At 40.3% G+C, this 25913-nt stretch overlaps 2 protein-coding genes and 1 long non-coding RNA gene across 13 annotated transcripts in view; 1 reads left to right on the top strand and 2 right to left on the bottom strand.

Moving 5' to 3' along the window:
* Positions 1 to 16735, bottom strand: part of ESCO1 (establishment of sister chromatid cohesion N-acetyltransferase 1) — a 33269-nt gene extending 16534 nt beyond the window's left edge. For 3 of the 7 annotated variants that reach the window (XM_084509588.1, XM_084509583.1, XM_084509589.1), the window contains exons 1-7: positions 16610 to 16735; positions 13814 to 13917; positions 13411 to 13609; positions 11460 to 12831; positions 10672 to 10783; positions 9569 to 9632; positions 7225 to 7339 (exon numbers count right to left, since the gene is read on the bottom strand). In XM_084509588.1, coding sequence (XP_084365714.1) covers positions 7225 to 7339; positions 9569 to 9632; positions 10672 to 10783; positions 11460 to 12831; positions 13411 to 13607 — 1860 coding nt within the window. In that variant the 5' untranslated portion in view covers positions 13608 to 13609; positions 13814 to 13917; positions 16610 to 16735. The other 4 variants (XM_084509586.1, XM_084509587.1, XM_084509584.1 and 1 more) reach the window with 4 other exon arrangements.
* A 120-nt stretch (positions 16736 to 16855) lies between these two features.
* On the top strand, positions 16856 to 21526 carry LOC311431764. Of its 2 annotated transcripts, XR_014689630.1 has the most exons (3): positions 16856 to 20211; positions 20356 to 20508; positions 20593 to 21526. It is a non-coding gene; the product is annotated as an uncharacterized lncRNA (long non-coding RNA). The 2 variants fall into 2 exon arrangements; XR_014689629.1 differs by having other exon boundaries at positions 20356 to 21526.
* The window catches only part of ABHD3 (abhydrolase domain containing 3, phospholipase), a 29063-nt gene continuing 24180 nt past the window's right edge, over positions 21031 to 25913 (bottom strand). For 2 of the 4 annotated variants that reach the window (XM_084509609.1, XM_084509607.1), the window contains one exon: positions 21031 to 23052. In XM_084509609.1, the coding sequence (XP_084365735.1) occupies positions 22874 to 23052 (179 nt within the window). In that variant the 3' untranslated portion in view covers positions 21031 to 22873. The other 2 variants (XM_084509608.1, XM_084509606.1) reach the window with 1 other exon arrangement.

Here is a 25913-nt window from a genome sequence, read left to right on the forward strand (position 1 = left end):
ATGGGGAACATATCCCCTATGTCTAAGGTACAGTAAGAGGGAGTCAACTCTGGTGCCTAACAATACACTTAAAAGAAAAATGAGAAAATCAGCTACATAAAGCTGCTCTTAAAATATTAGTACAGTGGTTAAGTTTCATGAAACAATTTCTGTTCAGATTGAGCAGTTTTAAGTATTTAAGCTATAATATCTATTAGTTTGCTAACCAAAAAACAATAGCTATGTAGGAAGACATCAAGAATTAGGGACAAGAATATCCTCAAAGCTATCAAGCTCCTTGACTCATCCTATCTAACCTTGTAAATAGATATGCAGTGGGGGAAGTCTCTAGGAATGGATTATTTCCCTGGCATGGTACTGCCATAATTTACAGTCCAACTTTCTTGGATGTTATATCAGGGTTTTGTTTTATTTTGTCCTCAAAAAGGATTTCACTGATACTACAATTTTGGCAAGCACTTAAAGGGTGGCACACACAGGTTAATACTAAAAACCTGTTATAGGAGCATCAGAAAAACACATGATAATATCTAAAGCAATCTTCTAGACTCTTGTAGCCTTAACAAATGGTGGTTATACATTTTAGCAAATACTTTGCAATATCCTGCGGGTTACAAGGATGATGGCCTTTTTGTGTAAATTAAATACTATTTCAAACCCTCACCACAGGACATAATGCTTCAGGGAAGGAAAAAAAAAAAAGAAAAAAGCTCTGTAAATCTAATGCGGATTATTGTACAAAACAGGGCATGCAAAATAAAGTCAGGAGTTACGAAGAATACATTTCCATACTTGAAGAAAACACCTAGAGAATCTATTTTCAACCGTATGTCACTGCGTAAGCAAAATGAGAAAAGGAACACATCAAGATATAAGAAGTGTTCCTGAACAACAATAGTTCATTCAAGGTTGCCAGTCCTCCCAAATAGGCAAACAAATGAAAAAAAACCAAACTTTATGCACTAGACATGACAGTAAATAAAACCCTTTAAAACTGAGATTTGGGGAATCAAAGTCAAAAAAGCCATGTTTTTTTGAAGTTTTAAAAAAGAAATATTGAAATGAAATTTATCTTGCTTTAACTTCAAATCGATGGACTTTAATATTCTCAGCAAGCACCAGATACTAGGTACTGGGCAGTAAACTGTTAAAGCACTCAATAAAGGTTGTAAGAATTTTGACTCTCAGACCTTACTGCGAAAGACTTTTTCAGCTGTATTTAAGAAAATGTGTAGTGATACGACAAGGAGGAATGGTTTTAAACTAAAAGAGGAGAAGATTTAGATAAGGCATTAAGAAGAAATTCTTCACTCCAAGGGTGGTGAGGCAGTGGCACAGTTCGCACAGAGAGTCTGTGGATGCCCCATCCCTGGAGGTGCTCAAGGCCAGGCTGGATGGGGCTTTGAGCAACCTGGTCTGGTGGGAGGTGTCCCTGCCCATGGCGGGGGCTGGAATGAGATGATCTTTAAGGTCCTTTCCAGCCCAAACCATCTTATGATTCTACGAAAACGTGATGTTGCAGGAATAAAAATGTGTTGCTCTATTTAAATCTCAGTTTTCTAAACAATAACAATAAAGATCAAAGATACTTTTATTTCCAAAGGAAATTCTGGGAGTGTAGATGACAATTGAGCATTCCTGACATATCAGGCAATCATTAACGTAAGCACAGGATATCCAAGATCCACTGTTTCAGGGCTAACTGTAATCAAACATTGCGGCAATGTCGTCTTAATCTCCAGAAGTTTTTCTCAATTCTGTGTTAGACAAAGAAAAGTCTTACCAATATCTTCTTTGAGAAGGTGCATGTCTGCTGATCCTCCATATGTGGAATAAGGAGCCCTGCAAGCAAAAAAGGCATTTGGTGCCTCCATAGTAGACAAAAAGGGGCCCTTTTTTTTTTTTTTTTTTTTCCTCTCTTCAGGCACAGATTAGGTCACCTCCTTCTTTATTACCTAGTGTGTTTCAGAGGAAGATTACTTTTTCCTCTTGCCTTCTCATAGAGCAAAGAATAAACCCCAGCCATAAAAACAGGCAGGCTGGCAAGGAAATACAATGAAGAGCAGGAAGGAGCAACACAAAGATTTTGGGGCTCTCCACAGAAAACGAAAATGTCAAAGAATGCGATTTCAATGAAAGATGCATTCAAGACAGAAGCTGACGTGGGGATCCCCTTGCTGACCAGGAGGATCAGAAGACATGACCCAACTCAGAAACAAGTTTCACTTTGAAATGAACTGCTGCATATGGAATTTACAACAGCAGTGACAAAGAAAAAAAAAAACTAAAACATTAGTAATGCCCCTCTTTCTGAAAAGCTAGTTTAGCCAACTTGAAACTTTCAGAACTGTTATGTATCTGATTTGATAGACTTGGAAAAAAAATGAAAATGGAGGGGTCATTTTCCATCATGAAATGACATCATTAGTCATTAGCTAAAGCAGTATGAAAAAAATACAAAGTTAAACAACAAACCTGCACGATATTTACTAGGGATGATCAATTCATTCTCAACCCATGTAAGAACATAACTCAAGTATATTACAGAGTGTGTTACACTGCTAGTAGCCTTGCTGCTTCAGTTCCTGTAGCTGGTCCCAGCTAACCGTATGAAATATTCTCTCAGAAACTCTCAGGACCAACGACACTGAACGCAAGCCACCTGAATTTGCTGGAGAAGGCTGGGCTCCTGTGCTGGAGCTGAAATGGGAAGGAGTGACTGTAGGAGAGGATGACCGCTCCTGCCCCGCTAAGGACAGAGCTGTCCCAGAGGGTAAGATTTGTGAGAAGTGAGGGAGAGTGACTTCTCTTGTCTCTACTAAACTCCCTCCCTGGTCATGTTCTTACTGGGACTACAGGAAAGAACAAGAGACAGTATTTAACTAACATGAACAACAAAACATTGCCCCTGAATCATTCTCCGCTTCTTCAGAGAAACTGCGAACCAGACTGTACTAGGGCAAGGAAGAAAGCTGCAATTTTAAATGCTTCTTAGGCAACTTTCTTCAGACTCTAAGAAATCACTTTTACACTTCCTTTATTATTTCCATCAAGGATTGTGCTTTCAACTTAAATTAAAACATTTCATTTATATATTATCTGTTTCAGTCAAATAAGAAACTATGCTAAGCTTAAACGAAATATCAGTAGGCAACAATTCAAGTATGATAGCCAGGTGTGTAAACTGAATTAGCCTACACACCCCTTCTACATATAGCACCAACTCAAACCCCAGAATCAAAAGCATCTTGTATCAAGCCCTCCTGATCCACACATTTGCTGATATTTAGGGATATGTAAGGATCTACATTTCTTAAACACTTGCTCCCATCCAGGTATTAATTCAATCAGATCTTTAGAAAGACAGAGAAGTCTCTATACTATCTTTTTATCACATCAGTGATTTGTTTTCACTGTTCAATCTTTCTACATGATCTTCCCGAAAACTGTTGAGTATCATTTTCAAGAGACTAGCTTTATTTTCAAAGGAACAAATCTCATCTTATGAAAATTGAAAACATATGCTTTGCATATTTGGATTTCTTTCAGTTTCAGAAGTTAAAGGAACACATAATTTCATATTCAGTTTCTCACATTTGCACATGAGATTCAAGTATTTGGAAAAAAAAATCATTTTAGTGCACTACTCTATATTGCAGTTCAGAATTTCACTTAAGATGTCAATCTACTAACCATACACCTAGTACTTAAATGAAGTGTGAGAGTGCAGTCCACAAACATTCAGAACAGACTGCTTCTTGAAACCAAGTAAAGGATTTGGAACCTAACATATTTGAGACCTCAGTCTGAATTTCCTCCTGAAGAACCGATCGTACTCTCCTAGGTCAGAACCTAAATCTTTGGACATCGCTCTGGGTACCACTGTTGCCTATCACACTTTTACAAAGGTCGTTGCAGCATTACATGCCTCCTTTTTTTTTTCAGCTTAAGTGCCACACTCAGAAGAGCCTTGCTTTTTTTTAAGATGTATAAGAGCAAGCAAATTTGAAGAACACAAAAAACAGCACATTGTCTTAGCTCTGCCTCTTTAAAACAACAGTAATTTAATGTTTGAAAGCTGCTTAGGTAACTGTATGAGGTGTAGCAAGAAAGAGAATGGTGAAAGAACAGCTACTAAGTACTTCTAAAACTGGAAATTACAGTTTTACTTCTTGCAGTCACAGAGCCCAGAAGCTTGTTAAGGATTCTGTAACTTCAGAAAAATAGAAAACAAATCTATTCATTAAAAGCTACCATATGGGAAAAGGAGGAAGGTATTATACATCCTTAAGGACTGAATATAAAAAATAAAGCGTATTATGGAAAACAAAGACTAGCTTTACCCTAAATAACACTTCCCTAAAGGTATCTCAGGAAATAAAACAGTTAGAATACACAGACAATATTTTTAACATTTCAGACTCTGAGCCTTCAGATACTGTAAAGACAATTAAAAGGACAGATGTCAAACTTAAACAAAGGAGACTAGGGAAGTTCATTAGAGAAAAAAAAAAAAAAAGAAATAGTGAAACAACAAAGTATTGTGGGGAGTTGAACTAGGCCCAACTCCCCTCCAAAGCCTAACCTTTCAGATATTTAGAAAAAAAATGTTCTGTACACGTTAATAGGGACTGGATTGATAAGATACCCAGGAAATCAGAACTCACAGTAGAGACCCCAAAACTGAACTTTTCAGACTTTTTTTATTAAAAAAAAAAAAAAAAAAAAAAAAAAAGTATAATAAAGTTTGAGTTAAATGTTCCAGAGAAGCTGTGGATGGTGGTGTCCCTGGAGGTACTCAAGGCCAGGCTGGATGGGGCTTTGGGCAACCTGGGCTGGTGGGGGGTGTCCCTGCCCATGGCAGGGGGTCCTTGGACCAAGGTCTCCTCGAACCCGAGACTTTCTGTGATTCCCCACAAAGAATACAGTAATGATTTTTCCCCATCTTTGCTCAAATTAAAGAAGAATGAGACTGCTTCTCTTAATACCTCTCATTAGAAACTTCAAAGAAAAAAAAGTTTCTAACTATTAACTATACTTTTTTCTTTTACCAACACTATAAATGCTAGTTTCACTGATCTGGCTGTGTAAGCCTGTTTTCTGTATGGGGGAAATTTCAACGTGAACAGCTAGCAGCTTTTGAACCAAATGAATCGTTTGTCTGTTCTTAAGACGATCATTACAGAAGTACATAAGCACCTTTGAAAGTATCTCCAAAACCAAAACAAAAAAAAACAACCCTTCTCAGAGCCATTCAGCATCATTATTTACGAAATTCACCATGGATATGCAAAACAGAACCATTACTTTCAAAAAGTACCATACCGTATTAGACATATTTAATCCCATTCTTTTGAGTATTTGTATGAACAAAGTCTGGTACTTTGGAAGACCACCTAGTGCTTCTTTTCCCTCCAGACGCTAGCACAAACTATTCTTGACATAACTTGACATATGTCTTGTCAGCACAGTAACTAATGTCAAGGATAGTGGTTTACGAAGTGACATGTCAAATATTTGAGATCTCCTACATGTTTTGACAATGCTAAAATCAGTTTTCCCCCCAGGTAAAAGAATATCAGAGCACTACCTTCCCTAATGGTCTCTTGGTAAAGTGATCTACAGGCATTACCAAAATGCCCCTTCAACAGAATAAAAAGCCTGCTCCAAACTCAGTGAATTTGATTTGTGTGAAGTGTTGAAACATATTAGACACTATGAAGCTGTTACTTTCACATTTAAAAATGAAATATGCTGCTTGCTTGCATTTTCCAGAAATACACACAGAAAACAAGAAACTAGGTCTCTCCCATTTTCCTTAGTGTTCTTCATAGATATCCATTCTTTATATTCTAAACTGTTGTTAGGTTAGGGAACTTACAACTCTTCCCGTTGAATATATGGTTAAAAAAAACCACATTCTTTCCCCAGTAGCTAAGCAGCAAGTTATATCTTTCTTCTTGTCAAGGGTCCTAGGCAACTGTTAAGTTAAGCTCTATTACTGTATGACCAAAAATTAAGTTAACCTCACTGTAGTGAAAAGGAATACTCCTACAGTCCTTTTAATATAGTTAAGGTATTTAATCACACATTTTAACTCTGTTGGTAAAATGACTTTTAAAAGAAACAATAGGTGAACTACTTAGGAAGTGTTAGATGTTGTTCATATACACCATTTATCACCTTGTGAGTAGGCATTCAAGTGTCTAGATTTGTATCATTTAGGCAAATCAAGGATATACTTATCGAATTACTTCTCAGAAGCTCTGCTTTTGAAATATTAAAGTATGGATGCAAGAAAGTATTCAGAGTTCAGCTGGTTCTATTTTGGTTAATATTTTCATCTATACAATCCATGCTTTACATGAAAAATAATGCAATTTAGCAAGACCACCAATTCTATATGAGAGGGGTAATTTTGCTGACAAGTGTCCTACTGAGCCCTTCTTTCTCACAGCCTGGCTTCCCCTCCCATTCTAGATTCCCAGCTCCATTTTTCAAATTTTTAATTTCTCAAGGATTATCTGGTATGTTAATCAACAAAAAAGTAAAATGAAGCAAACAAAAACTCCGGTTGTTTCACTATGAAGTTGCGTGATTCTACAAGACAGAAAAACAACTGTCTTTTCTGTGATAAAAAAACACCACTCTTCCTTCTCATTTTGCATTCACTTGTTTTAAAGGACATACCTGCATTTGGTAACTAATGGCAAATGATGGTGAGAACAAAGAACCAAACCATTATGCTACTTAAACAGTGTGGTGAAAATTAGTGCGTTCACAGGAAAAATATATTTGTTCCAAGACAAAGGTTTTCTCCGAACAACATATACTTCATTAATGAAAGAATAAATCCATTCATATTAATTTTGTACACAGCCTGCCAGATGCAAATCCCCTTATGCATCTGAAATTTTAAGAAACAGATTTTGCACCTAAGTAAAGGCAAGTTCATTCTCTCTAAAGCAAAATTTTACTGTACAGTCACTCTTTTCCAGAAGAGCATTTTTAAAAAAGAATCAGTTTTAAATGTCAGTCAGCCACCATTTTTCCAAACTATTGAATGACAATTTAATAAGGGCTCAATTTTCACAAATCATTTACAATGGCAATAGTAATATGTATGAGTAATGATTTTTAGACTAGTTCATAAAAACACAGCACTGCTAATTCCAAAGTAATTTGTTTGAGAAACATAAACCTTACTAAAAGGGTAGTACTTACTATGATTAGCTGCTTATCGCCATCTTTTCCTGCTTCTTTTAGCTTTTGAATGTGTTCCTCAGATGGTAGGAAGTTACTGCACTTTGATGCTAATGAAGGATTTGACAATGGAACCCTTGAAATATAAACATATTTCACGTTAAAAGGGGACTGCTTATATCTGTCATCCCAGACACTTAAAGCTTTTCTGATTAGTATAACTAAACTTTAACAAGATGCAAATCCAAGTTAATAACCTAAAACAGACATATATATTTCAGTTTGCAATTCTACTGGAAAAATAGGCAAATAAGAGGATTAAACAAAAACACAGTCCATGACCAGCCTAATTACAAGACTATTTTAGTAACCGCCCCCCAGAAAATTTTGAGTAGGGTAGGTTATTCACATCCATTAACAGAATCATTAACTGAGAAATTTTCAGAGCGTGAAGGATGATGCCTCATGCTATACATTTCCTACACAAGGTTTAGGTTTCTAGTGTCAGGTATCACACATCAGGCTGCTAAAGCAGATCATATAAATATTCCCACAAATGTAAGTGGGCAATATAAAACATACGTCATAAATCTCTCAAACTCAATTCAAACTTATATTCTTACTACAGGCAGTAAAGGGAGATGGGAAAGAAGGAAGGAGGAAGAAGAGGACATAAGGGATAAATTGATATATATTACTGCAATCTTCTCGCTCAGCTAAGTCTCCCTTTGTTACAACTGAAAGAAAGGCTGGAAAGCACTATAACAAATCAACAAGAAAATTAACCCTCTACTATATTCGGGGGAAAGATAACATCAATTCCAAAGTTGGATAAAACGTGTGGAGATAACCAGAAGAAAACACACAAAACTACTGAAAGCACACATTTACGTATTCTATTTCTAAGCAAACTAAAGATATAGAGCAAATACGTAATGGCAGTTGCTGCTGTAGCACATGCAGCAAGTTAACTAAGTGAGCTTTTGAAAAACAGAACAAAACAAAAACACCTTTTCCCAGATATTTTAAAGGAACATTTTCTGTGCAAGAGCATTTTTCTTGCAAAATCCAAGATCTTTTTTTCTCCAGCCATGTGCCCCAAAATTTGCATTAAGTAGCTACTTTAAGGACCCCCAAAAAAAGAGCTATGCTGTAGATAATATACATTACTCTTCATGTTACAAGAGGAGTAGCACAAAATAGAATGATAGTTTAAGCCTTGGATAAATCAAGAGTACTGTATGGAAATCTGGACAAAAAAGCTCTCAGAAGACTAATACACATATATATTATTATGTAATACTATATATAATATATATGTAATTATATATATATTATATACTTTATATATACATACACACACAAACTAGTAAGGCGATACGGGTTTGTTCAGCTAATAAAGTTAATAAATTCGAGTAGATGTCATAAAACTTTTAAAGTTAAGAATAAAAATATGAAAAAAATAGTTATTGTAGTAGTTATGGAAAAATCTGAAAATCTTCCTTTAACTAGGAAGATTCCCTCAACTTCTGCCTTCACACTCGTTTTCTGTAAAATTCCATAGTTGTAGAGGTTTTTTTTAACACATACAAAAGGGCTGGTTAGTCAGAATTGTTAATCTGGCCTCAGATGGAGTACTGAAAATTAACTGAACCTTTTCCTTATTTCCATTATGAACACAGAAAACAGTAGCAATTTACTAACTACTGTGCCAACTATATTGCTGTTCAAGACGTCAGGTATGAAAAAATTATTCTTACTATGTCACAGAACTACAGTCAAAAACTGAAGGTGACATGATCGAGTATAAAATGTCAGTTTGAAGTTTAGTAGTACTAACATCAAGCCTCGCTAAGTGACCGTTTAAGAGCATGGAACCTTAGTTTAACAGCAATCACAAAATAATCCCAAGTTAAATCTCTTCTTCCATACAAAAAAAAAAAAAAAAAAGAAAAAAAAAAAAGGGAAGACTATACTAATTCTAATAAATTAGGGGGAATTTATTCTGGAAGGGAAAACCCTTCCAGAAGCACGTGAAATAATTCAGTAAGTGAAAATCATGTAGCAATCCCTCCCATACTTTCTGGTTTTCACCTGATTTGAGGAATAGACTATTACAAATGTTTTCCCAACTTTGCAAAATTCTACTTTTTAAAATCAATGCACAGTTACATATCTCACTTAATAATTTTCTTAACAAAGTAAAAACACCCAATAATTTAGGTAAAATGCAATCCTTTTTATAAGCAAGTCACTTATTTGAAACTGGAAGTTGAGGCTAGAGAAAGAAGAACAGTCTTAAAATAAAAATTGACCTAACTTTATGGAAGGTGACTGTCATTTCATAATGTATGAAATACTATACCTGTTCTCAGTTTCAGAAGTTTGATTTGTAGAGGAAGTTTGCGTCACCTGCTTGGGAGCCAAACCTACAATTAATCAAAGAATGTAATCTCATTATAAAGTTTATAGTTACGAAGGAAATAACACAAACTGTGTTTTTTTGAAAACGCATTCAAGACAATTCTGCAGTTTGCTCATAAACAATAAAGAGATGCAACTTTGAGACAGTATTCGTGTTTTGCCACATATACTTTAAAAAGCATGCATTTTTCTTTAATATTTTCATGTCAGTTGTGCAGAGCAGTGTGCCAGCAGCTAAGGAAGTGCAGTAGTGAAACTACACCAGAGTTTAAATCTGTTTATAACGGTTACGCATCTATAGAAATAGTTCTCTCCATAGTATTAGAATCATAAATGCAACCACCCAGAGTGTATTCTGTAACAGAAGAAAAAGAAGGAAAAAGAATAGACAAAAGAAAAAACGCATTTTTACATCCTGCAAAAATACTTTAAAATGGCAGTAAAGTTGTAACTATTTAGTAGAACTAAATAGTTAAACAGTACACTCAAAATCAGGTTCAGTTTTCAAAACAAAACAAAACCCAACAAACCAAGAACACAAAGTAAAAGGATGAAATGTCAAGGGGAAAGTTAATGAGAAGATATGCTAGTGATCCACTGATAGTAATTCTTAGTCAAATGTACTTGAGTCAAAAATTCATATCACATGCATCACAAGGTCTGACTAACAGCATTCACAGGCTGAAAAATGAAAACTACTTAATAAAAACAAGAGAGCAATTACTCTATTAATAATTTGGTCAAGATTAAGTAGAATAAAGTAGAGGAGAAAATGCAGATACCTATTCAAAAGAAGCAGTAACCAACAGAGGATCCTTAACAGAAACAGATGCAAGAGAAGAATCCAATTGAAAAATTGAAGGCTTGCTTATTTATTACATGGAAAAAGAAAGGGGATTTTTTTGTTTGTAAATTCCAATCCTGAAAGTTTAGTTCTGCACCAACTGTACCTTACTCTGTGAATCATTCCTCTGAAAGGAAGACTTATTATACTTCCAGTGTAACTGGTCAGAAAAAGAGGAGAAATTATTATTAAGTGTTTACCTTGTGGCTCACTTTCTCCAGGTTCTTTTTTTATTTGTTTTGGTGGTTTAGGAGCTGTAAGATACTTTACAGGAGAGCTTTCTGGACTTGATTCCAAACGTAACTGAAAGCTCTAGACAAAACAGAAAACATCCGATTTCAATAAAAAACAGAGATACTTAATGCCTTTAACTTATTACTGGAACCACTCCGTTAACTCAGTATTAACGTCTTGAATACAGCACCAATTTTTCTATTACATTATTTCAAGCAGACAAAATGCAATTAATTAGCTAGTTTGTGATATTAATTTATTAGTGTGATAATTAATTATCACAAACTCAAGTTTGTGATATTAATTTAGCTTAAAATATTCTTCATTTTATGTATAAGGTTGCAAAATACTTTCCATAGTACCCCTTTACCTTTAGAACCTTAACTCGTAATGGAAGCTGATTCAGGTAGAGAAAAAATTTTTCCCTCCTTTAACACGACTTTTCAGAACAGAATAACCATGCAAACCTAAGTCATCAAGAAGTGTCCGTATGAAATCTGTACGGCCTCTGCCTCCAGCAGGAAACTTTAACCATCAACATTTAATTAACTACAGAATTTAGGATTAATTTTCCAGGTTACTGTCACGCCATCTACGATAACACTCCAGTAACAGGACCTTTAATACAATCTGAAACTCTTAAGTTACTGTAATATAGTGACTGCTGAGACAAACCTCCTGACCATGGCATTCTCAGAAAACAGAACAGATTTACAACACCCTCCCACCACCCACCATAATTAAAATGACTTACCTCATCTGGTCGTGGCTCAGAGAAATGTTTTGTCAAGTTTCGCAATAAACCGTTCTCCGCACCTCTTTTTGCAGGCTGTTTTATTTCTAATGCCACTTCTTTACTTCCAGCTCTTTCAGATGAAGGGTCTGATTTATCCTGCACACAAGCTGCACTCTCATTCTCCGAGAGTCTTGTTAGGGACAGCTTGCCTTGTGCCTTGGAAAGCTGTGCTTCTGGGGCTGTTTGACTTGCCTCTGAAACTTCAGGGTAATTTTTTAACAAAGCAAGCTTGGGGGCATTTGCAGAATGCAAGTTACTTTGCTTCATATTATTTGCTTTCAGTAATTTAATTTTGGTCCATTTAGAGTTTTTGTTTGAGGAGTTATTTCTACCATTCAGCGTACACTTGACAGGCATTCCTTTTTTGCTAGGGAAAAAACGTTTGCATTGAGTATTTTGACCAGGTTCTTTCTGAGGAAGCGTTTCACTCTGTTGCAGCTGTACTTCAGCAGGCTTTTCTTCTGGTTTTCCGCACTCGGCATTAGGGGAATCTTTCTTCACCTCTACTGTATCTGATTCAATCTCACCTGCAATTTCTTCACAAAGTTCCAGGATGCTTACTCTTTTGGATTTTACATCGTTCTCTGTTTGATCAGCTGCATTTGCTTCACTTACAGATGGCTGTGAAACCTTGTTTGGCTTTGCACTGGTTTTTACGTTCTGATGCATTTGTTGCTTTTCCTTAGTGACTGTCTTAGAATTTGGCTTAGGAGAATCTGCTTCCGCTTTCTTTGTGTTGCTAGGATTCGGAGATACAGGGCCCATTTGGTCTTTCTTAACTTCCTTGAGACTGTCATCGTGACACAATGACGACTCCTGAGCACTGGGTTGAAGGCTGTTGGAATTACCGTTTTTGCTGTCTGCCTTACCCTTTTTCTCTTTCAGAGAGCTGGTCACTTCTACGTGTATTTCTTTATCTTCATTTGCATTGTTTGGCTTTGCTTTTGTCTTTTTCTGCTCTGTTTTTGCTCCAGCAGGTTTCACTGCTTTTGCTGGAACACTGTGAGCATTTTTTTTTGCCTGGCTACTTTGTTTGATTTCCAAAGGTTTTTCTTCTTTAACTTCTCTATTACGAAGGGATCTTGCTGGTACTTCTACATGTGTTAACTGCTGCAGTCTCTGGGATCTCCTCGTAACAGGCTCGTCTGGAGCAGTTGCACATTTTGACTTAGGAATTTCTTGCACGGATTTTTTCTGGCATACCTCCTTGCTTTTTGTAGATTTCGGCTGCTGTTGGACTTTTTTGTCAGGTATTGTTTTATTGTTTGAATTGAATCCCGAAGATCTTGTAGTCATGCGCATTCCCACTTCAGGTTCGTTGGTAGTATTACTGAAAGATTCAAATAATTATTTTTCAGCATCCAGAAAGTAGAACTCGTAATAAAATTTTCTCATTCCTAAAAGCCTCTGCCCTCTAATATTTTTGTTTCTTTGTTTAAATAACACATTCTACATCTTCAGTGTTTTTATAAGAATCATTTTCTCTGGAATCTTTCTAAAAAGACACCACTTCCACCTGGTTGTTCTTACATGTAGTGCTTAATGTTTTTTATGCATTGCAAGACTGAACTATGAACCTCACATGAATGCTTTCTAACATTTCTAGCAGTTTTTGAATTGTTGTCACTTGTGGCTTGTAGCTTTTAAATTAAGTATTAGCTTAGACTTTTTTTTCCCCTTCAGAAGCCTTTTTGGATGAAGTCCTTCTGGATTTGAAGACACTACCATGGTTCCAGAGAAAGATCATGTAACAGATATCACACAATGATTTAGGGCTGATCTTCCCACTAGTACTATTTAACTATTTTAACTGTATCTTTAATTCAAATTCACTCTCTTTAGATTGTTTCTGCACTAATGCAGATTAGCAAGATAATATAGAATAATTACTTATTGCTTTGTCACTGACCTGTTTGATTTGACAGAGGTTTTAAGTACAGTTTTCTCCTGCGCTGCACACTGATTAGACTTGGATTTACTTGAGACATGTTTTGTATCTGACACCTCTTTTTCCTTCTTTGCTGATGATGGTCTGCTGTTCTTGTCCAGTTTTGGACGTTTAGCAGAAGGCTCTACTAACGCAGACTTCCTTTTCTGAGCTGCCATTTCTGTAAAACACAATAATTGATTCAGCTTTTAGAGTCCTTATCAGCTGCTGTTGCAGTGTCAGTTAATATAACCCAAGATTTGCCCATTTTACAAAACAAGGTAACTGATACTCTCTTTTCCCTTCTGAGGCAGAGCATGCTAACTACGATCAGAGAACAAATCATCAAAGCACTATCAAATCAAAATACGTTTATTTTACTTACAGGTTTTTACAAGAGGCAATCGATGTTCAGGCCAAAGTGACTTATCAAGGTGTGCCAAGAGCATTCCTTATGTATATGTTTATGAACAAGGCGTTTCATGACACCTATGAAGAACATAAAATGTTCACATAGTATTTAGATGCAGTAAGCACTTTATTAACTTCCTTCTCAGGCTCTGAATTCAGTGTTCCCACCCTTTTCCATCTCCTCAAACAATGCTTAAAGTTTACAGATGATCAGTATGAATTGCTGAGCCATTTAAAAATTGACATCCAATTTTAAAATGAAACCAAAAGCCTTTCACACCCAGCAATTTTTGGCATTTTGCTGTCTTAAGCCTCACCTTTTTACTCTTTGAAAGGTGGCAGATTTAGTACCATCTGAAGAGAAGTTTCTTGGCATTTTGCCTTTTTCCAGAAAATAGTTTGGTGCTCTTTCTCACAGCCCACCAAAAAGTGGGATTCCTGTCAAACCCATGCCCCACAGCAACAGCAGATAAATTCACTAGATTCTACATTTTGTGGCTCCTACTACAGAACTTTACAGGCACCAGCAAGTGTCAATAACCATGCCTTCTAATTCCACTTAGGCTACAGTTCAGAGACAGAAAGCCTAGAAAATGATGTTTTTGAGATATTTGCCTTGGGCGTTAGAGAAAATGATGTCTTCTGAAATGCTGTTAATGATGCAGCAGTTAACATGAACAAGAGACTAAAACCTAGCAGAGATTCTCAGTCAAGTCTCCACAGATTCTGTCAATTGTATCTTTCACACCTATCTGTAGCTTATGGAACTTTTAAGATCTCTTATTCGAAGAAACCATTGTTGTATTGCAGCATTAGTAATAATTGTTCCATAAAGATGTAATCAAGTCTATTAAAAATAAGTTTGCTGGAATACTAAGTGCTGGGAGCTTCCATATTACCTTTTTAGGTCAAGAATTACCTTTTTTTTTTTTTTTTTTTTTTGCCAAGGGCAGCCTGACTAGAAAAAAAAATCTAAAACAAAATTGTGTTAGTTTTCAAACTTTAACTCAGCTGGTATTAAATCTGATAGATTTTAAGGTCAAACTTCATAATTACCAGTTGTGTAACACTGAGCAGATATTTTCACTTCACTTCAACTACAGTCAGCTTTCCAGCATGGACAGCCACAGGCCTTTCTCTAACAACTGAAAGACACTTACATTAAGCTCCTTTTAATAATTATTAATTATCCAAACAGAAAAAGTGAAGAGCTGTAAACTTTTTCTATTCTTTCAGACTTACAATTGTCCTTCACTCCATTTTCATTTATTCTCTCTCTTCTGAAGACACTTCTAAACACACAAGATAAGTAATGCTCGCATTCAAATCGACACCAATGCTGCTTTCTATCTTTCTCCTTTAAACAAGCTGCACGACTAGAGAGTCGTATTTGAGATGGCATTAAAGAACACACACAGGGAAAAAAAGTCTCTAATAGCACCTCTCACGGTGCCATTTCCCCGTCTCTCCCTAAGAAGCAGGTCAGAGAATTTGCATGCCTTACCAATAGAGAAAGAGCTCTTACATGACACTCGGCGAACCGACAGCTTTCCACTGGCCACAGCCTGTCAGGGACGTGGTACGGCCACTGTAAATTGCACTCACGATGAGAATAACAGGCATAGCTGCTGGACGAGTCTGTGGTCTTAGATTCTCGCAGTTTAGAGCACACCACTGACTCTCACAATTTGAAAACACCGTGACGCACACCCTGTATTAAACTAGACCTTCTTGTTTGTTTTTTTTTCCCCCAGCCCTGTACAGACATCACTGTCACTCTCCGCCACATGACCAGGCACACTCAAGAAAGACTTTCAAGACCACAACAGAAAACGCAATCCACCGAGGAAACGATTACTTCTCGGGGCACTGACAAACGCGCTCTCCTCCCACAAAGCGAGCTGGCTCCTCAGCAGTCATTCCTTTCCTACCAACACTTTTTTTTTTTTTTTTTTGCAGCCGAGCAAGGACTTCACCGGACGCCCAACACCCGGCAGCTTCTGCCCTGAAGAAGTCCCCTCCGGTAAAAGCCAGATCGCGGCAAGAAGAAGAAGAAGGCAGAGAAAGAAAGGCGACACCAAACTACGCAACAGCAGCCCGAGCTTGCGGCGCATCAAGTCGAAGCAGCGACGCGCAACTCCCACACCGCGGAGTCCTCGGAGCAGGGGCGAGCCGGGCAGGAGGGGGTGCACGGCAGGTTTGGGGGGGGGAGGGAGCTCGTACAGGGGGTGCCACAGCACAGCACAGCACAGCACCCCCGCGGCACGGCCCCCCCCAGGGCGGCAGGCAGAAGAGGCGAGGCCTCCAAGCGCGGCCCAGTGCCACCCGCCGCCCTGACAGCGCTTCGGATGAGGCGGGTCCCAGCGCGGCCAAGCCGGGAGGGAGGAAAAGGGGGGAAAGAAGGGGGCTGCAGCGAGGCCGGCCGAGCACCTCAGGAGCCGGGGGGGGGTGGCGGTGAAAGGGGGACAGAGGGACGCGGGGACAAACAGAGAGACAGACAGACGGACAGACAGAGGGACGCCCCCCCCCCCCCCCCCACCACACACACACACACACACCTCACGATCGCGGAGGCGGCCGCAGCCAGGCCCCAGCGGGCGGCGAGGCAGGCCCGAGGCGGGGAGGGACGGGAGCGGGCAGGGGCTGGGCGCTGCGGGGCTGCCCGTGAGGAAGAAGAAGAGGAGGGAGGGAGGGAGGAAGGAGGGCAGGCGGCCGTTGAGGGAGGGAGGGGGCGCGCACGGCGGCCGTTGGGCTGCCAACCGCCGCTTACCTCGCGCGGGGCGTCGGGGCCGTGCCGGCGGCGCGAGCCGCCCTCCTCGCCCGGCTCCCAGCTGCGGGCGCGGGGCGGGGGGGGAGGAGAGAGGAGGGAGGGAGGGGAGGGAGGGGGAGAGGGGCGGGGAGGAGGAGGAGGAGGAGAGAGGGAGGAGGGAGGAGGGAGGGAGGAAGGGGAGGGGGTGTGCGCGCGCACGCGCGGGGTGGGAGGGGTGGGGCGGGAGCGCGCGCGTGCGCAGCGGGCGGCCGTTGGAGGGGGTAACGGCTGCCCTGAGGTGGGCGCCCCTCAGGGTGAGCGATTTGCCTCAGAAGTGTCCCTAACAACGCGTTTTGGTGTCTTCCCAGGTCTCCCAGAGAAGTCTTAAGTGCAGCACTGTGCATAAATAGACGAATATATTTACAATAAACTCCGTCGAATAAAGTTTCCCTTCAAAAAAAAAAAAAAAAAGGAGGGGTATTGTCTGTGTTTAATTAAGCACCCCTTTAATCAGCTATCATTGATGTAGTACATGACAGGGATTACATTTAATGTTTGACCCAGGCTGCCTTTGATCAAGGACAGGTGCTCCTCGTGGGAGAAACAATGGAAAGTTGGCAAGAGAAAGTCGCCTTAAGTTGCCTTTGGGTGGTGTGTGGCCATATATGAATAAAAAAAAAGTGAGGGTACTTTGTCAGAGAAGACCCCCATGGAAAGGAGGAGCGTGGCCCAGAGGGCCTGAAAAGGGGACAAGAAGGATGACACCACATTACTGCACAATTCATATACAGCGAAAATTTATTAGACGGAATATGAAATGTAACAAAGAAGCCAGCATTGGGTGTGCTCGATTTGTGGAAGATCCACCAATATCCAGGCCTGAATAAAAGCAGTATTTCCCCCAAATGTGTGAGAAGTGGCTTACTGCACGCCGGGTGCAGGATCTGCTCTTCCAGACAGCACTGGCCCAGTGTGGTGGCCGCTTGTCTCTCCAGAGTGCCCACCCCTATTTGTACGTCTTGCTTGCTAATGTGGACACTGCCCAGGTTTATTTGCCTACAGATTTACACAGTGATGTGTACACCTCCCTCCATCACAACGACTGGAAAACAGTGTTGTGAACCTTGGTGTTAGCCAACCCATCAACCCCAGAGATCTCTGTTTTCCTATACAGATTTCTGGTAACAGATTCCTGGTCTAACAGACAGTCCACACAAGTAACTCAGTACTGGCAAGCTATATAGTGTAAACCTTCCACAAATATTCTTTTGTTAATATTTGAAATACTTATGAAGTGGTATTTTTGATTTTTTTAATAGCTTTGAGGCCTTTTAAAATTGATTTTCCAAATATTTTATTGTTTTCTACTGGTATTACATACGTTGGATCAATTGTTAGAAGGTGTAGCGACGTTGCTGAACAAAAAAGGATTTCTTGTGTATAGATCATATTCCCTGAGACACTTTGTTCTGTCTGTAAATTTCTCTCTTTATTAACTAAAACAGGAAACTGCCTACCTTGGTAAGTCTTCTGATTAGTTAGGTTGGATGTTAGGAAGAACTTCTTTACTGAGAGGGTTGTGAGGCATTGGAACAGGCTGCCCAGGGAAGTGGTGGAGTCACCATCCCTGGAAGTCTTCAAAAGACGTTTAGATGTAGAGCTTAGGGATATGGTTTAGTGGAGGACTGGTTAGTGTTAGGTCAGAGGTTGGACTTGGTGATCTTGAGGTCTCTTCCACCCTAGACAATTCTGTGATTCTGTGATTCTTTCTCGACACACTTCATTGAAGCACAGTTTGTCCTAGACAAATGGCAATTTTCAGCAGCTGCAGTTTTTGAAAAAGCTGATCGTATTATTTATAACCCCCTGTATCAGCTCCTCTTTAATGCTTGATAATCTGCTGTGACTTTACAACGAATGCAGCAACATGTGGCCTCCTGCTTTCCTAGGGTAACCTACAGGATACTTTCCAGATGAAAGATACCTTAATCACTGAGCAGCCTGTAAACCTCCTGGAGGATGATAAAAGCTTTTTTTTTCTAAATGTTACTGCTAGCTTTGTAAATTTAACACCATGTTTTCACATCCCTCTTTCCTACGAACACGAAGCAGGTCAAGGTAGATTTTCTCACGTCCTTCCATGGAAGAGTAATTTGCTGAGCAGCAGGGATGTTGTTGTAAAGAAGCAAGCGTTCTCGTAAAGCATTAAACTCCGAAAACTTGGAAAAGCTCGGCTCATGGGATAGGATATGAGTAAACTTCCAGCTTTCCACACGAGGTGGCAGCATTTTGAAGCGCTGATTTCAGCGTGAACGTGCTAGCAAATGTCACTTTCTTAACTGAAAGAGCAAAATCTTCACAAGCTTTTCAGAAATGTGCTCTCTTCAGACGTTGTGGTGACTGTGAACAGGAGCGTTCGGGCACGGATTTACTGTAGGACTCGGGGACTTGAGGGAGGAAGGAGGAACTGCAGTCACACAGAGGGAGTATCTGGATAGAACAGGTGTAATCCTAAAAAGATTTGATGTTAATTTAAGCCCGATTTACCAAGTTTAACTGTAAAACTGATGGGGCACCTGTTGACTGCAGCTAAGTGAAAAATTACTTGCTTCTAAGTTATGCCACTCTCAGCGGTGGGCTCCAGCTCCTTACCTCATGCCACCCTTTCTCTAGCACCTTGCCCTGCTAGCCATGGAAATTTAACTTGCTGGGCTGGTAAAACCAAAAAGTTAAAGGCCGAGAGCCATATGACTTGAATCAGGGATACCGAAAGGTAGGGGAGGAGGAAGAGCAAGCCTTCTACTTTTGGCAGGAGGGAGCTGTTAGCGTTGCTGCAGCTGCTGGTGAAACTGCAGCCCTAGGGCAGGATCCCGAGGTCAACCACAGCAGCCCAGCCAGCACAGAGGTCCTGCAGCCCCTTTGACACGCTAACACACCCTGCTGGTTATCAGGCATCTCATCTGAGCAAGCAAGTGGCGAATGCTCTGGGGAGACCTCCTTGCAACTTTTCAATACTTAGATGGGGCTTGTAAAAAAGATGGAGAGTGAATTTTTACTCCGCTAGATAATGATAGAACAAGGAGGAATGGTTTTAAACTAAAAGAGGGGAAGATTTAGATTAGGCATTAGGAGGAAATTCTTCACTCAGAGGGTGGTGAGGCACTGGCACAGGCTGCCCAGAGGAGCTGTGGATGACCTCGATGACTCTGGGAGTGAGTTTCCTCATTTTTCACAGGGTGACAGTGTGTCGGAATAAACTGGACTGGACTGGGACTTGTCCAGTTTGCTCGCATGTTGAATTTAAGAATCTTTAAGGAATTGCTTCATTTCTTTGACTTCAGGGACCCAAACAACTGCCTGCTAGAACTCAGTTGGAAAAGGCAACATGCAGCTGAGAGGAGGTATGGAGAAGCTTCCAGAACCACATCCTTGGTGTAATTCTTGAAAACGGAGCCCTTTTCTAACCCCTGTAGCGATCAGCCTAGCTCGCAGAGTGATTGTGACGATCAGCACGTGGCTGTTTGGAGCTTGACACTCGCTGCCATACTGGCATGACCTTGACGAGCTGCCTCAGGTCAGCAGCTCCCGCAGAGTCGCGTCCTGTTCTCCACAGCCCATGCTGGGTAAGTCTTGTAAAAGGTACCGCTGTGTGCCCTGGTTTCTAAAAAAAGCGCCGATCCTTCCTTTGTGCCGTGTGAGATACACGCCACGGGTTAGTTTCTGTGCACTCACAGAGCCATGCTTTCCCTTCTGCTTTACATTTTCAGGCTTTCTAGATCCGTTTGGCAAGAGTGAAATTAATACATTCAAATCTTGGACTTTGTGTTCTGACACTGAGACAGCGTTGGTTCCTGGGTGACTGAAGGCCTCGCAGGTATCAACCATTCCTTGCCTTGGCTCCATGAGCAAGCTGCGAAGAGGTAAATGTTTTGGAGCATTTACATCACGCACACTGCTGCTAGCACGGGGATTGCCATCTCCCCAGAAGTTCCTTCCAACTTCAGCCATGATTTGACTCTGAGAGAGGAGGAAAATTTTCCTGAAGAGGTGCCTGCAGCCTTCATGACTTGGAATTTCATTCTCCGTGTTTCCACCAACGCGTACAAGGTCTGCAGATATCACGTAGCAGAAGCGCTTCTAGTACTTCTTACTTGCTGTTGTGTCTCCTGCAAGATCTGAGGTGGCTACACTTTGTGTTCCAGAAAATCTGACCTACGAAAGCTTGAAGATGTCCATAGTAAATCTGATTTTTGTCACTTTGAACAATGAATGTTCCCTAACAGGTTGTAAGCAAAAGCACTGTACACTGGGGGTGGGGGAAACACACCTTTAAACAAACATCTTTATAGGCATTTATAAACACATTTAAAGAGAAACGTCCCGTGTGGCTCTCTACATGGGATTGGACCTAAGTGAAATAAGACAGTGCAAAGAGACACAACTTCTGCCACGTTACTTTTATTTAAACAGTAAGGTGTGTTTTTAATATAAGCGGTTTCATTTGTTATTCATAGTTGATGCTGAGTTTTGAACATACCGCACCTGAATAATGTTACAAATATAATACTCAATACACAGTTTATTGCTCACTGTTTTTGCAGGAACATAACTTCTGTAATGGAAATGAATGTAAGGATGAATAAGGCACCCTACTAACATGTTGATTTCATCTGTTGCAGACACATGCACAAAATTTTGTTTCACTTTTACAAGTCACTTTCCTTGTTCTCCTTACCAGGGAAGAAGTTAGATTTTATTATTTGCACAAGGACCAATGCCTTGCCCTAAAAACTCAAAACCTAAAAGCACTTTCTGATTTTTACTTTAACCTTCCACCTTACAAAACTAGCTTTCCTATAGCACGTCCTGATTTCTTCTTCTTCTAAAGACAAAAAGTATTTTTGTTCCTCCTTTGCCTTTGCTGTTACTAGGAAACATGCCTCGCAAGAGGACTGTTCGCATACTGCTTGTGACAGAAGACCTGACTTGCTTTTTTATCCACGTTTTCTTGTGGTTCCAACCCTGCTCAAAACATAAAAACAAAGACACCTTTGCACTTTTACTGCCTGATCTTGCGTGGCTAGGCCCGAATCAGGCAGTAGAATGGGAGGGGACCTCCACAGAAGCTGGTTACAAGATTTAATTTCAACGTGCCCTAGATTAGGACTTCCCAGCAGTTTCAAAATGCATCTAACTGTTGTTTTTCCTCAGGGACCCGCTTTGGCTCTCGCTCTGCTGCAGGGCTGAGGAGAACACTGATCTCACAACCTCTTGCCGAGGTGCTGACAAAGGATCAAACAGCAAACCAGAGACCACCCCCCAGCTCCCACGTCTCCTTAAACACTTTGTTACACCCGTTTGAGAAATTATCTGAAACAACAGCAGAGACAATGGGTTTGGATTATTTTTTTTTTTAATTTAAAACAAACTTTATGAATACTTTCCTAATGCTCTAATTTTTATTCTCTAAAACTGAAATGTTCTCGCAGGGTAATATAAACATAACAGACAGAATAACTGAAATTACCAGTTATATGAAGTATGTATTACATATGTGATAACACCCGGCTATACACAAACATTGAAATGCAAAATGTCTTTCAATTACATAAGTTATTACAGTACTGGTTTAAAGGAATCTTTTGGTTATATGTAAACACTATAAATAAACTGTTTAAAAAATCATGTAAAATGAATATGGCATTGACATCGTTTAAAAAACAGTAGCTAGCCCTAAATCTGGATACTCTCAGGGTAAAACAGCACAAGCAGATCAGTCTAATGCTACGGAATAGTATGCTGCAATTTAGACTTATGTGAAGAACCAGTGCTTCTTCATGTTCCTTCCTTTTGTTTTCATATTTTAAGATTTTCACCTAAGGAATAGATCAGCTTTAACTATGTGTGACAGGATAATAAACGCTATTTTGAGCGTTGCCATTCTAATATTAAAAGCCACCTACGTTAAGTCTCCTAAATATATAGTAGTTTAAATTAAAATCCTGAGGAATTACAATCTATTTACTCGATGGTTTTGGTTAAGTGCAATTTGATGTATGCAGAATGCTGTTTCATTTAAGGTCATTCTTAGTAAGGCATATTAAAAATAAATACAAAAGTGACAACATAATATTTAGTTTCTCGCTACAAAATCTTAGGCAAAAAATATTTTTGCATGTACTAATGGACTTCATCCATTTGCTGGCTTACAGTAGTTAAAATTTGTGCATTAAGCTTAACTGCCCTTGTCAGAATGTGCCACTGTGCTACAGTAGTGGTCCAAAGCTACATGCTAAAGATTTTGTTTCCATGCTCAAACACAGCTTGCACGAACTGCTTGAAGACTCTGTCCATGTAAGTGCACTTCCTTGGCCATATTCCTTCCAGAAAACCAATGTGGCCTCCGCAAGAAGTCAGAACCAAAGCCACGTTTGCGTTTTGTTTGGCAGTTTCTACTGGTATAGCTAAAAGGGTGGGGGGGAGAACTTTAAGTACTCGTTCTTCTATGAAATGCCAGCCACCAAACAATTTTTCTCAAATGTTTGTCACGCTACATATGAATAAAAATGCACGTTTATGTTAAATGCATGTTTAAATGTACCGCAGCAGGACTTAGAACCATAGCTGTGTTAAAAGACATTTCTCTCTTCATCGTTAACTCACCTTTTTTGTAGGATTTTCCTGGCTGCTGTAAAACTTTCAGAAACCATGGGTTCATCGTAACAGCACTCATGTTGATGCATATTTATGATTCGGTGCATGTCATACAAACAAAAGGGCAATCAAGCCTGTAGTTTTTAACCTTTGCTGCAATATTCGACTTTGGAAAAAATGAGGAACTTGGGAACTTAACTGTGAATCCCATTCTTTTCTTAGGGGACTGCAAACACAAAACTGTTAATAATGGCATCGCGAGCTAAAATTAAAGAAGGTTTTAGGTTGTCATCATCATTCTATCTGTACTGCCATACATTGACACTGCATGTTTAGAGCACGCCGTGAAAACAAAGTGGGAGACAGTTCTCTCCCTGAGGAGCTCATTGTCTCAATACACCCAGGAAACAAAGTAAGAGGAAGACGAACAACTGCACAAGGACACTAAAACCTGTCCCACGTTATCCAAGAGGTTTGTGGTTCTCTACCGTACTGTGACCACCAGAAAATGCCTTAATGTTGAATTCAGATGATTAGAGCAGATACACCAAGGGGTTTTCTTCTACTGGGTTCGTTTTCAGCTCCCTGGCCTGGGTCACCACGCTAATACCAATATACAAAGGGCAGCAGGCAGACTCAAATGAGCACTGAAAGCATGTGGATTTGCAAAGTATTTCAGGGTGGTGGGATCAGGGCTGCTCCTGTGAACCGGTTGACACAATGATGGAGCTTTATGGAACTCTGGTGTTTGTGCTCTTGATGTAAAAATTAGCTACTTTAAGTGATTTCCTCAGAAATTGTAAGTGCACTGAATATACTCCTGAACAAGCAGAAATCTCAAGCGTTTCAGTGAAGAATGCCTTTGGAAGTTCTAGTTTTGAAATAATGTACCTCATGGAATAGAGGAAAAAAAAATAAACAACACAAAATCCATGCAGATTTTTTGATTTTTCAGGCTGACAGAAAAGAAACAGCAGCAAAAGAACACACATTTTGTCCAGAGAGGAGTAATAGAGGTTGCACTGAATTGTCAAAAAAAGGTTGTGATTCCACAAGAAAATAAATCTGATTTTAGGTCATACACTGCTAAATTAAAAATGCTTTGGCACAACAGAAAGCAGTGAGTCATTCACAGGACTTCTACGGCTGCCTTATTTATTAAGAAGTATTTCTGAAGAGAGACACTTACTCAGGGCTACTTTTGGGGGGGCGGTTCAGATGTCCACATCTCCCTCTGACTGAACTTTCCTGCGAGATCTCCCCTCCTTTCTAGGGGTTTTTCATTAACTTTTCTACATCGCTACCTCAAAGGTCCACGAGCAGTCATTATCTCTGCGTATCTTTAGCTTCTTTATGCCCATGGTCCTTCCTTTCCTGTGGGTGCTGGCAGACTCATTGCCGTGTGCCTCCGATGCCAATTTGCCTTCATTTTCATCAGCTAGGGTAAAAGGCCAGCCAGGCAGGGCAAGGCGCACAGGACCCTGAATGCAATGACTGGACCTTGAAATAGATGGGGCAGGGGCCTGCAGGATGGATTCAGCATGGATGCTTAAACCCCTACATCGATTTGATCATTTAATAAATGATTTTGATTCTTTACTAGCTGGAAGGAACTGTGTTTCTCACTGTCTCTACAAAAAGTCCTCGGATTTTCCTTTGTTCAGCTGGAAAACTGGAAATAGCATCTGCGGTACCTGGGCTTTCTATAGCACTGCAGAGGCAAGGCTAGAAAGAGAAGTCGAGGAGATAAAAGCACAGGGCCTGACAGCTTGGACAAGGTAATATAGCACAGGTTGGAAACCAGAGGTGCAGCAAACAGTGTGTCAGCTCTTGCAATCCAAAGCATGCCAGAGCTTCAGGCCCCAGACTCTGCAAGCACTCGCCTGGAGTCTTGCCTCAGTTACGCGCCCAGGAGTCTCCTGTCTGGCTCTCCTGGGTTCTCTGGGTGAACACCTCGTGGTGTATGAAGGTGTTGGCAGTGATTCATGTGAGCTTCTGCCTACTGCGAGGGTATCTGTACCTATCTGTACGCTGCTGGGGAAGGCGTGAGCCACACACAGCTCTTGACGAATGTCACCTTCCCCATCCTGAAAGCTGGCCCTATGCCATCGCGCAGTCATTCACAACAGACTTCTGCCACAGATTATCGCTCATCAAAAGCTGCCACACGGTGCTGGATATGCAGCCTTCGATTTCCATCCGCAGTGAAGATTTTTAGCAGCTGCCAAATCTTGTATCCCTGCTCTTACCTCCCCCACGGTGCACAGGAAAGCCTGCCCCCGGCACAGCCAGCCTTGACACAGCTGGGTCACCGTTTGTGTGATTCCTCCCCAGCAGAGTTCCTTGCTCTGCAGCTTCTCAGGAGAAGAACTGAACAATTCTGTGGTGCCCTCCAGTGCCAAAATGCAAATGATGCTTGGCAGCGGTGTGGTGCTTTTCTCAAGACTGCTTCCAGGGTCTCTTAGCCATCCACAAACAGACCCACAATGCGAGAGAGCAAATTCTGCAATGTAAAGGGCAGGCTAATGGAGCACTGGATGTGACGTGCTCTGGGTTACAGAGTGGCATGCCAAAAGGCGCTACTGGTCATTTTTGCCCAAATTTAACCTCGTCCATCTGGTTCTACGGATCAAAATCTGTACTGCTGTTTGATCCAGCAGTGCACAGACTT

This window comes from Aythya ferina (assembly GCF_964211825.1).
Source record: "Aythya ferina genome assembly, chromosome: 2".
Taxonomy (NCBI): domain Eukaryota; kingdom Metazoa; phylum Chordata; class Aves; order Anseriformes; family Anatidae; genus Aythya; species Aythya ferina.